Raw genomic sequence first — 13042 nt, forward strand, 5'->3', positions numbered from 1 at the left:
AAGAAATGCAACATTATTATGGGTAACTAGCGGACGCCCGCGACTTCGTACGCGTGAAACTCGATGTAAACTTTCAACTACCTCTACCCTACCCCTACCCTAAGTTGAAATTTTTCCTGAATTTTCTTTGCTATAAACCTCACGGAACCCGTAACCTTTCCAACAAATGCAAAACCGTGGAAATCGGTTCGTGCGTTTTGGAGTTATAGCGTCAGGAAGGAAAACCCGGCTTATTTTTATATAGTAGAAATAATGGCGGTTAAATAACGTTTTCAATGCAGTAATCGATTTGACGTTTGCTGTCAATTGTCATGTCATAGTTGCTCTATGGGCGCCATCTTGATATACATAAAAAACTTGGGTTTTTATTTTATTTATTTCTTTTTATTTAGTTAGATTTATTCACTTTAATAAATTATAATAAAATCCTTGTAATTTTTAAATTTTAATGATACGGGGTACAAGAGTGGACCTAAAATGGATCATCTCTTTTAGACTCTACGTCCACTGAGCGCACACATACACAATTTTTTGTTTAAATAAAATAAAATAAAATTTAAATAAAATAAACTTTTTACGCTTCCTGAATACACAACTCGACATTGTAGACAATATTTAGGTATTATTTGTTTAAATAACTTTCGTTGTTTAATAACCGACTAAATGAAATTAAGACAACTATAGTCCACAACTTTAGGCTTTTTACACAACAATATCACTTCTCAAAAAGGTTCTTTTAGGGCGACACTTTTCGTTTCGATTCACATACATTGTATTTTTAATAATAAGCTTTACGGCTCTGGGTTCTAGCCCTTTTGAGCCCGGATTCACAAACAATAAATTAATTATCTCGGACCAATAATAGAAGGACCTACTCGCAAGACGTTACCTCTCTGTCAAAGAATCAACGATCTATCTATATAGAGCTATCTATATATAGGATAGTTGAGCGGCTAACGCGTGTAAAAAAACTAACAAACGCGTTAGATTGTTCGATTGTATCGATGTTTCATTGTTGTAATCGTTTTCGTCGTCTAAAAAAACTCCCTAAATATTCCGGTTTGTGTAGTAAGTAGTTCAATGGCATGAAAAACGGCCAACAACTTCTAATTCAGTAAAAGATGACGTGACGTTCAATTTGAAAATATTTCTATTTTATTTTTGTTATTCTTTACATGTTAGCCCTTGATTTCAGTCTCACCTGATGGTAAGTGATGATGCAATCTAAGATGGACGGTATGATTTCTACACGACATCATACCGGAACGCTAAATCGCTTAGCGGTACGTTTTGTAGGTAGGGTGGTAACCAGCCAGACCTGGCACAATTAAGAAATTCTCAATCGGCCCAGCCGGGGATCGAACCTAGGTCCTCCGTCTTGTAAATCCACCGCGCGTACCAGTGCGCCACGGAGGTCGTCAAAAACATAATTATAATTTATAATAAATTTGTAATAAAAACAATATCTAAAAGAAAAATCGATTCTATTCTTCTAACGAACGAACGAACAGAACATCGATCCATTAATTTAACGTTCTGTGTACAGATTATATTATTCTTGTTAAATATTTTATTATTTATTCTTGTTAAATATTTTCGATGACTGAGTTTACCTCGTCCCTTTCAAAAAACGACAGACAATTTTGTTGCTGCATTTGGGTGCGATGCATTTCCATTTCTAATTCCTCTATGTTAAATATATAGAGTTTGCACAAAAACAATACAAACGACATAAAAAGAACCCAAGCAGACATGAGTCACAAACCATTATGAAAAATAAAGATATTGAGTTTTATGGGTATTAAATGTGCATTTATAAAATTAAATAATAACTTTAATAATTTTTATAAATGTCGTATTTTCATATCAAAAGAAGATGTTTTCTTTTATTTTAATGTGAATTTTACCTTTCATTTATTGCAGAAATACCTATACTATGATTAATTTTTTGATTTTGTGTTATTAAGTGAAAGAAGATTTGACATTTCACACACACACACTTCACAGCACAAAACACTACTTTATTTGTTGTCTGTGACTAATACTCCTACCTCACAGTATTCGTTAACTAAATCCAGACTGTTGTGCGTATTTTCTTCCTTTGTAATTTTTATTATTTCGTTTTGTTCTCGTTTCGTTGTTGTTGTTAATTATTGTTTATTTGTTGTTTGTTTTTCGCGCGTATCTTGTATGTATTATTTATTACCTCATATCTTCGAAACCGCTGAACGGATTTACGTAATTCAGATATCCTTAGATTTGTTTTAATAACCCAAGTGTTCTTAGATAGGTGAAATTAAAAAAAAACCAACAAGACGACTGTGAGATGCTATAGAATCGAGGTGATTTTTTTTAAAATATTGCAACAAGGGAATCAAATTCAAGGGCTTTTTGTGAGAATTTCAAAATGGTATATAATGGCCAACAAAAAACTACAATTAGAAAAACGTTATTTATTAATTGTATATACATAATACGCGAGGCGGACGACTATAAGGTTTATGAAGTGTAGTTATAAAATACCTTAAATAGACTAAATTAAATATATTGATTATAAAACTCGACATGTGCGAGTCGGATTCGCCCACCGAGGGTTCCGTAGATTTTTTTGAATATTTACTTATCCTCGGTTGGACGTAGGTATACACTATCGTACTTTGTAACAAACGTAACAAATAAATCCGAAATTCACCATCTATCTAACTAAAAATTATGAAATAAAATAATTAAATAAACGAATAACCCGACTGCATAAATGATACAAAAACTGATTAAACTAAACTGGGGACCTATTAAAAAATGTAGACGTAAATCATTATATTCAATATAATAGGTCCCGACTGTTTTCTAATTTTTTTCTACACTTCTGGACTGAGCTTGTTTTTTTCTTTTCAGTTTTTGTATCATATAGGCAGTTGGGTTTTTTATTTGTTTAATTAATTAATTTATTAATTTTATTTAGTTTAGTACGAAAATGAGTGAAGCGGAGCCTGGTACTAGCCGGAGCAGTTATTCCGCATTGCTATCGTTTCCGTCACCAAAAAAGAAACGTACGAAGCTATCACCCTTATCGTCCTCCGAGAAAACCGTTTTGATTAATGTGTTTAAATATATCGAGGATACCTTATGCTTGCTTATACATAATAAAAAACAAAACTATAAGGGTTCTTTATTGACTACGGAACCCTGAATATAAGTGAAACATTATCTGTTAGATAAATAACAGGATATAGGAATATAGAATAAAAAAAATATTGGTTATCAAAGGAAGTTTTATTTCATGACAATATTCGTAAATAATGCTGTAGTAAAATGTTGAGCACTCCTGAGTCAGCTGTTTTTGTTTATTTACATTGTTTAAAATACCTACCCGATCTGACTATAGGCACATCTGTCCTCCTCAGTTTTGATGCGCTAGTGCCCTATCACTAGTATAAAATATCTTTGGCGACGTTACTAAACAGGTTACCATAATACAATAATAAAAAGTTTATTTAAAACTATAATATAATATAATAAAATCTTCAGTCCTACTTAAGATTTAGCCTTGAACATTGCTTGTGCCTTGTCGGCGTTATTTTATCTGAAACGAATTTGATGTTTTGATGTACAGAGTAAATTTTTAAGACAGGTATTATCTTTAAAACATATTTACTTAGCCATATAATTATTATGATTCCACTGACTCTACACTGACAGTAATAAGACGATAAGTCTGTTTGTAAGTGAAAATCTCTTCAACAATCAGGCGAATATGAAAAAAATATTGTTTTGTGTATTGGAATATAACTTATCTTAAAATTTTATTCCGTAGGTACCAGTAGCGAAGACTGAAATTTTGTCGTAGGTAACCCGTTCATTTGTGTTTAAGTCTGACTGTATTTTTGGCTGAGTACGTTAAATTATTTACATAAACACAACTCGTGGATTTTTAAAAGCTTACCCGATAGGAATCGGGTTGTTAGTAACCATCGCCCCTGGTAGGTACCTACATGTAGATTGAAAGCCTTTAACAGCCACACCTTCGTCTTTTTATAAAAGCTGCCAATCTTTTAGCTGTTATAAAATGCCAAAGTTCTGGCTATCCAGGCTCCAACCAACTTCAGATTTTTGTATAAAATAGCATTAACATTATGATAGCACATTGCACAGCGCGGCATCCCTTAGACTCGACACCTGGTATTGACTCCTCTTATACAAGCGGATGCCCGCGACCGTTTTAAATAACATCAAGTTTTCATCAGACCATAGAATGGTCAGATCAAAAATTTCACTTAAACTGATATTATGTCAATAGGACCATTTCAGGAGTAAGTAAGTAAGTCCTTATCAAACAAAAAAGAATTATCCAAATCGGTTCAGGCATCTTTGGTTGGGCATCTTTGAGTAGTCGCGTAACATACATGCAACCATAGATTTACGATTCGGTACAAGTGCTTTATTATTATATGCATGCAACTTTCTGTTCCATCTGTGTGAAAATAAGATGTGTCTCTGGGATCTTGGTCTAATAATTACTAATTCTAAACCAAGCGAGCTCACTTAATGTCAAGTTTCACCTCTTTTTTTTAATGACGTAAAATTACTATTTTATGGGGGGCTATTTTTCGTATCAAAACTAATGTGTATGTCTTACGTAAAAAGGTAAGTACTTGAATTGAAAAACACATTTTTTTTTTGATGGTTTTTCTTGTAATTCCATTACATATCCTACTTTCGTGATTCTTTTTACGTACTCGTATCTATAAATAACCGTTCAGCCGGCAAAGGGTGGGGACATATTTTACCGTTTGTAAAATATGAAGCTTTTTTTATCCCTAAATCAAAAAATAGTGGTAGGAGACCCCTCATAATTTTTAAAAAACTATTCAACAATAACCCTCATTATGACATGACGAAACTATAAGGCATAAGGGTTCCTTGTGGACTACGGAACCGGAAGTCGGAACTCGGAATCCAATTTAGAGTTCCGACTTTCGGTTCCGTACATTAATAAATAGCCATCATCGAGTTATCACGTTATGTGATAATTAAAGCAAAGAGGGAGGCGTAATCAGTAATTACGACTCAGACAGAACTCACTTACTCAGATACTCAGTGTCATCTATGAACTGTTTCCAGGCGTTTTCACGCTGAAACAGCTTTCAAAAATACTTTAAAACTACTGAACCGATTTGGTTGAAAAAAGGTTGGGTTTCGTCTTATGATTTGTATAACGACAAACGATAGCGCGGTTGAGTAACGTGCAGCGCCATCTAGTTAAAAGAATATTTTACACTACCGGACGCCCGCGACTTGAAAGTCGATGTAAACTTTCGATTACCCTACCCTACCCATTAAGGCTGCACACGCGACGGAGGCGTAAAAAATGGAGTAACTTCGCCCGTTATCCCAACATTTCCCTTCACTACTCTGCTCCTATTGATCGAAGCGTGATGAAAAGTATACTATAACCTGCCCAGGAGTGTGAATAACAATTTGTACCAAGTTTATTTAAAATCCGTCGAGTAGTTTTTTTTTCTATACATATTTAAAAAAAACCAATATTTAACCCGATTATAGTTAAACATTATGTAGAACTGTATACTCGTACCTACATTAAAGTGGAATGTAGGAATAATAATAATAATGTAGGAATTTGTCTATTGATGATCTTTCTTCAATTAAGTTTTACCTAGCCTAGTATGCATTATCCATGTTTCCGAGTGTAGGTAGGTAGATAGGTATCTACTTTTATTTATCTCGTCACGTTTATCGATCTGCTAAGATAATAATGGTCTAAATTCAATGTAAAGGCGTTTAGAGAGATTATTGCTTTAAACCTTGATTATCGGCGAGAGGTACGTTACTTTATTGTCTAATGGTAGATAGGCACTTTGACGTCCAAGTGGCGCAGTGGATAGTACCTTGTAAATCCTGGGCCGGGGATTCGATTCCCTACTAGAATAATTATGGTTGTGTGATGAGCATAGGTATTTTCCAGTTTGTGGGTGGTTTATACCTATATAATATGTAGATAAAGTATATTATGAAACCAGCCTACGCCCGTGACTTCGTCCGCGTGGAAATCAATGTAAACTTTCAAGCCCTATTCCACAACTTTAGAGGTTGAATTTTAAATATTGTTTTTTTTGAAATATTGTCCAATGAAAAGATTTTACCTAGTTTTATTATAAGTATAGATAGATAGAGAAGATAGATTAGTATATTCATTAGCTATTTACACGCCATAACACAGCTTATTTTGGGGCTAGAAAACAATGTAGTGTGTGTAGTACAAAAATTGGTCTAATTTGCTAGCGAACCCTCCTGGTTTCACCAATGGTTTCGTTCCTTTAACAATATGGGGATAAAATATAGCCTATGTTACTGGCTGACAGTGTAGCTTTCAACTGGTGAAAGAATTTTTAAAATCCGTCCAGTAGTTCCGTAGCCTATTCGTTCAAAACATCTTTCCTCTTTATAAAATTTGTTCATATTTATCCTTATTTACTTTGGTAGATATTTTGGTGAGGTATTCTCTGAAAACATTCGACCTTGTGTCTCGTTTTCCGTTTTTTTCGTTTTCCGTCTCCTGGTCTCATACATAGATACTAGGCGCCACTAAAGTGGTTAAGTTTTTTGGCAGCGAGATACCGTCTGCCTATTTTATAAGTCTATTCCAAAGAGTAAACGCCAGCCACACACGATCAACTTTACCGTCAATGGGGATGTCTAGGTGTAAATACATTGATTTTTATGTTACATTCGGGTAAATAAGGTAAATGTTAACTAATTTATACATAAAAAGCAAAGATTATCTGGAATCTTTGCAAAATAAATACAGTTTCAGCTTCCTTACATTAAACGTAACATTTTTCAATACATGAACTATAAATATAGACGCAAAATAACAAAGATATTGGTAGGTAATTTTGTTTGAACGCTCATCCAAATCTATCGATCATTATGACCTACGACGTCATTAAATCGTATCATTTTGTATGGGCGTTTCTCAGGGATCCGCGGCAGCGTCGCAAATCTGACCCTTTTCCCTGTAGCTCCGAAAGAAACGATCGCAGATACCCTGTTACTTTTACAAAATTGCTTTTCTATTAGCATATTCTTAATTTATATACAATTAAAAAAAACTGTCATCATCCCTATTCTGCAGCGCGCTTATCTATGTGGGCAGTGAAAGATATATTGAAACAACACCCACAACTGTTTCGCCTATAGTTAAGCGAAACATGTGGGTAAAATCAGGCAGTTTTTTGAAGAATTTCTATAATTAGAATGACGCAAAATATCTACTCGAGTAGATGATATGGAAAAGCTAGTTTATGAGGAAACAAGTAGCACTTATAATAATAAGTACAAGTAACTGGTAGTTGACAAGTAACTACATAGAAGTGATGTAACGTGCTATGCTGCCTGCAATCAAAGTGAATCGTGATTAATTCCACGTTTAGTAAAACATACCTAATAACTCTAAGGATCATCTTTACGAAAAAATAAAGATTTAAAGTGTAAACACAACACTTAAACCAAATAACAATAAAAATTACATTTTATATTAATATTTAATATTTTTCCGTTACCCGATTGAGCTTAGCCTTGCAATATCTACTAGTGCCTACCTACATCGTCGCATTCTGATATGAAACGACTGGACCGCGAGAACTTTACGATCGCATTTTAAAGATACATTTTGACTTAAACAATATGATATTATATATACATTTTTTTTTATTTTTTACAAGTTAGCCCTTGACTACAATCTCACATGATGGTAAGTGGTGATGCAGGCTAAGATGGAAGCGTAACATAACATAAGCGTAACATAATGTGCTCGCCAAGACCTTTCGTTTGATACCAAACACATAGCGATTATCTCGAATTAATTTTTTTCGAGGTTAGAATATCAGGTTGAAATTCCGTCATATAATTTTTTTTATGAAATTTATATAGCCTATGTCTCAAGTTGAATTATTACGAATCTTTTGACACCTCATTTATTAAAATTGGTTCAGTAGTTTAGGCGCTACGGTGGAGCAAACATACATATATACATACATACATATGCTTCTTAGCTTCAGCGGCTTTGAGAGACACCACATTGTTTTTACGATTGTTTTGCGATATGAAGTAGCTATTTACTGAAGATAATCTCATTGACATTGGAGAGTACAGTATCATTAGTTTATCTAGTGTATCTATATCAGCACATAGCACGGACTTAAATTCCAACTGTAAATGTGCAAGCACTAATGAGTTTACTGCTTTTCCAAAATGTTCCATAAATAGATAGGTATATTAGCCACCGAAGATATTAACATCAAATCAATAACAACCGCATATTTCGTATTCCGTAGCTTATTGCTAACGAAAACTACATTGTCAAACACACTGGTTAGTTAGTAATTTTAATCAGTTAGCTTAGTTAATAGTGAAATTAACAATAGCTGGTTAATAATTTTAATGTAAGTATATCCACTAAAGTTACTCAAAGTTAGTGAACAGGCCAGCAGTATTAAGTGAAATACAGGAAACTATCGTGACATTATTTCAGTGTTTTATAGTCAATTCCTCTTTCTCGTAGTTGCGGGAAAATATCAACAGTTTTCGCCCAGATACAATGAAGTTATGACACTAATGAGTTTATTGAGAAGAGTAGTGGATATTTTAAATTTTAATTTTAATTTTTTGACGGGCTCCATGGTGCAGTGGTATGTGCGGTGGATTTACAAGACAGAGGTCTTGGGTTCGATACCTGGCTGGGCCAATTGAGGTTTTCTTAATTGATCCAGGCTTTGACCGTGGCTAGTTACCACCCTACCTAGAAAGACGTACCGCTAACAGATTTAGCGTTCCGGTACGATGGCGTGTAGATGCTGAAAGAAGTGTGGATTTTCATCATCCTCTTAACAAGTTAGCCCGCTTCCATCTTAGACTTCATCATCACTTACCATCAGGTGAGATTGTAGTCAAGAGCTAACTTGTAAATGAAAAAAAATATGTATATTTTCATCATTTAAGTATCAAAGTCCATTAAACGGTCCACTACAGGACCGGCTTGCCCCCCTCCTCCTAGGAGAGGGGTTATGGAACTTAGAACCACCACGCTGCTCCAATTTGTGTTGGCGGGTTTATGTTGATAACGATATCACTATCAAAATGTTAATGATAACGGCCGGGACCTTCAGGGTACGATGTTCTTTTTCGCTAATCAGTGAGGTATTTACTCAGCAATTTCTGTATTTTAAAAGCTACAAAATTTCATTAAAAGTGTTCCTAAAAAACAACTAAAATTATTTTAAGAATATGAATATTTAATAAGGCGTGCAAGATTAATGACCTCAAGCATTAGTCGCAGTACCTGTGTGAATGCCATATTATACCTTTTATAAATGATGTATTTATAAAAGTCACTCAGCGGGCGATGGAACGAGCTATTCATGGGGTTTTTCTGCGTGATCGAATCAGAAATGAGGAGATCCGCAGACGAACTAAAGTCACTGATATGGCTCAGCGAGTCGCGAAGCTGAAGTGGCAATGGGCAGGCCACATAGTTCGAAGAGCCGATGGGCGTTGGGTTCCCATACCGTTTACCGTTGGTCGACTCTCCACTACATCAAGCGGGTTGCAGGGAGCCGCTGGATGCTGGCGGCTCGAGACCGTTTTGTTTGGAAGTCCATGCAAGAGGCCTATGTCCAGCAGTGGACGTCAATCGGCTGTTAATGATGATAAAATGATGTATACATCTATAAATAAACACCCACGCCGAAACCGCCGTTGGAATTATATTATTTGGTACCTAGTCATTTTCATTTACTCGTAATAAACGGAATTTACGTTATATCACCTATACCTACGTTTATTGCTACCGAACTGTGAAGCATCCATCTCGTGCTTATGCTGGGTCAGCTAAGATCATACCATAGATTAATATAGTAATACTGATCATACTAATGGGAGACGAAAAAAAATTGGGTGTATGTGAATGCTAATCGTACACTCAACTACCGAACTGAATTGACTGAAGTTTTAAATAGAGATAGATTTCACTCTTATACATAATATATAACGGTGAAGGGTGATATAATGATAGAGATGGAGATAGATTTTAAAGGGGAGCTAATAGGTTCATCCAGGGTGAATCCCAATAAAATTTATCTCCATCACTATCATGATACCTGTATGTATTATATATTTAAGTTAATTCAGTTCGGCAGTTGAGTGAAATTTTAAATGGAGATAGATTTCATTTTTATACATATAAATATAACGATAGAGATGGAGATAGATTTTAGAGGGGTTCATCCTGGATGAATTACATACTGGCTACTGTTGATTTTTTATCCCCCACAAAAATGTTTCGAGCAGTATTTGTGAAAACAGTAATACTAAATTTGAAAAACAGATTATCAGGCAGACGAAGTCGCGGGCATCATGTAACAAAAGTAGAAGATACTTTTACAAAATGATAAATTTTTATTTTTCTGCTGAAGTTGTTTATACAGATGAAACCAACGACCTTTCTTATGAATGAGTTTATCTATCAACAAGATAATTTTTCTCATATCATCGAAAAGAAAAGATCAGAATATTTTATCCAGTGTATGTGGTGTTCAATATGAATTTTCATTGCATGTTTCAGAATTTTTAAATAAAATATTGCTAACTAACAGTTGTGAATTGTTGATATATTTTTTTTATCTATTACCTAGACATATTTTGTATACTCATCTAAAGTTAAGCCATCGCGATTACGTTAGATTGACGTCGGCGATACCAAGAAACTCAGATGTACTTAATCTATAAACTATTTATTTTATCTTGTCATGTCACTGCTATTGACCTTTTAATATGGTTCTAGTTCACATAAATGATCTCATTGGAAATTTTGGAAAATACCATTTATGGCTTTGTTTTTTGATATTTGTTGGTAAATTTGGCGTTGGGCTACATCAGATGTCCATTATCGTCCTAGCTCCTCCCGCAATTTACACGTGTCCCAGTAATTCAACATGTTGTGAGAGACCTGTTTATGACACAACTGTCTTCACTCGGACTATTGTAACTGAGTGGAATTTAATATGTGGCAAGTCATGGCTTAAGGACTTCACCCAAACTCTTTTTCAATTTGGTGTTTTTATTGGGAGCCTATTGTTCGGCATTGCCTCCGATAGGTAAGTATCACGTATGAATACGTTATTCTTAATTAAGTACCTGTAAAATTAAAGTAAGTGCAGATAAAGAAAGAAAGAAATACTCACTTAACTGAAGTTGTTTTCAGATATGGTAGAAAAAAGGCATTACTAGTATCAGCCGTATTAGAAATGTTTACTGGAATCATGGCAGCATTCATGCCAGATTATTGGAGTTTTACAATCATTCGATTATTTTTGGGATTGGCTGTTGGAGGTGTTATGGTGGCTGGTTTCGTTTTGATTATTGAATACGTTGGAACTAAATACAGAGACGAGATATCAGCTTTGTTTCACGTTCCATTCACAATTGGTCATATGTCAGTGGCGCTTTTCGGATATTTCATAAGAGATTACGTAATTTTCCAAATATCGATATCTGTTGCAAATTTGTTCATGCTGATTTATATATGCTGCTTACCAGAATCGCCAAGGTGGTTGTTGGCTAATAATAAAACATTCGAAGCGATCAAAATTATGGAAAATATTGCGGAAATGTTAGTATTCATCATCTGGTATTTCGTATGATTAATTTTATTTGTATAATTTCTTGTAATTATTATTCGTTTTTGTAGAAAATTAACGATGATTAATTTGATTTGATCAAATCCTTGTAGCTATTACTCGATTTTTGACAAAATTAATGATGATTTTTTAGTATTAACATCTAATATCTACTTATAAAATATTTGCGTTATTACAGAAATAATCTTCCCAAAGATGACATACGACTACAAGTTGAAACATATCAATTGCAGTCAGTAAACAAGAAACAAAAGAAAGGAAATGCTTTAGAATTATTTCGTAACTCTAACTTAAGGAAGAATATTTTGCTAATGTCATTTGTTTGGTTTGTCTCAAGCTATTGCTATTATGGGGTATCCCACTACATTAGCCACCTGACAGGCAATTTATTCATCAACGTTTTAGCTAGCAGCGTTGTTTGTACATGCGGATGTTTCTTAGCTATACCGTTAATTAAGTTAATTGGACGAAGGACATTAGTAATTATCCTTAACATCACCTGCAGTATATGTCTCCTAATAATTGCCTTTATCCCTGAAGGCGTTGGATCTATTATCATGGGTTGCATCGGCGTCTTACTTAGCTTTGTATCATACATCGTTGTATACTTGTATTGTACGGAGATGTTTCCAACTGTTGTTCGAAATTCAGCGATTGGAATATCATCAATGACTGCACGGATAGGTTCTATGGTGGCTCCGTTTGTAGCTAGTTTAAGACCTCTCGGAAAATGGTGTGCTCCTATAGCATTTGGAGTATTTCCGATTATTGCAGCAATAATATGCCTATTACTACCCGAGACTAAAGGTGTTGAATTACCGATGATCATAGATGAAGATGCAGAAATAGAAAGAAATAGTTATACTCATAAAAGAAATACAGTGGAGATGAGGGATGGCAATTTTAAGCAAGTAAAATAAAATAAAAATAAATGTTGCTTAAATACTCGTCTATAAATATATGTAAATGTGCTGCAGCGATTGTTTTACATATTATGAGGATTGTTTTAATACAGTTCCATTTATAGAAGTTGTACAATCGCAAATTATTTTTATGAAGTAGGTAAGTAATCAAACTTCTACTGAGCAAAACAAAGGGGCAAACATTTATTGATCTACGGACTCATCTTTTCCATAGAAGTCAAAAGGAAGAATTATTATAACTATAAAGTTTATTGTTTCACAAGCCGAGTTCCGTTTATTATAATCGAACAAGATGTAAATAAAAAGTTTTTGTATCTAACGTTTTGGTTTCTACTGTATAACAAAGTGGGTATACTAATGTAAAAACACTCTTTAGCATACTTAAAACCATGACAATTAATCAGG

The 13042-nt window shown here is 34.2% G+C and overlaps 1 protein-coding gene across 1 annotated transcript; it reads left to right on the top strand.

Annotated features, from left to right (window-relative positions):
* The first annotated feature begins 2375 nt into the window (after positions 1 to 2375).
* Positions 2376 to 13019, top strand: LOC112057938 (organic cation transporter protein-like). The gene is made up of 3 exons (XM_024098554.2): positions 2376 to 11171; positions 11279 to 11686; positions 11893 to 13019. The coding sequence occupies exons 1-3, from the start codon at positions 10849 to 10851 to the stop codon at positions 12632 to 12634; spliced, it is 1473 nt and encodes a 490-aa protein (XP_023954322.1). The 5' UTR covers positions 2376 to 10848; the 3' UTR covers positions 12635 to 13019.
* Positions 13020 to 13042: the final 23 nt, after the last annotated feature.

The sequence above is a fragment of the Bicyclus anynana genome, chromosome 13 (assembly GCF_947172395.1).
Source record: "Bicyclus anynana chromosome 13, ilBicAnyn1.1, whole genome shotgun sequence".
In the NCBI taxonomy this organism is placed as follows: domain Eukaryota; kingdom Metazoa; phylum Arthropoda; class Insecta; order Lepidoptera; family Nymphalidae; genus Bicyclus; species Bicyclus anynana.

What these genes read in the sequence shown, in the direction of transcription:
- LOC112057938 (XM_024098554.2), top strand. Translation starts at nt 10,849, where the DNA reads ATGGTTCTAGTTCACATAAATGATCTCATTGGAAATTTTGGAAAATAC. An exon ending in TTCGGCATTGCCTCCGATAG is followed by an intron (nt 11,172 to 11,278) that starts GTAAGTATCACG and finishes AGTTGTTTTCAG; the next exon opens with ATATGGTAGAAAAAAGGCAT. An exon ending in ATGGAAAATATTGCGGAAAT is followed by an intron (nt 11,687 to 11,892) that starts GTTAGTATTCAT and finishes GCGTTATTACAG; the next exon opens with AAATAATCTTCCCAAAGATG.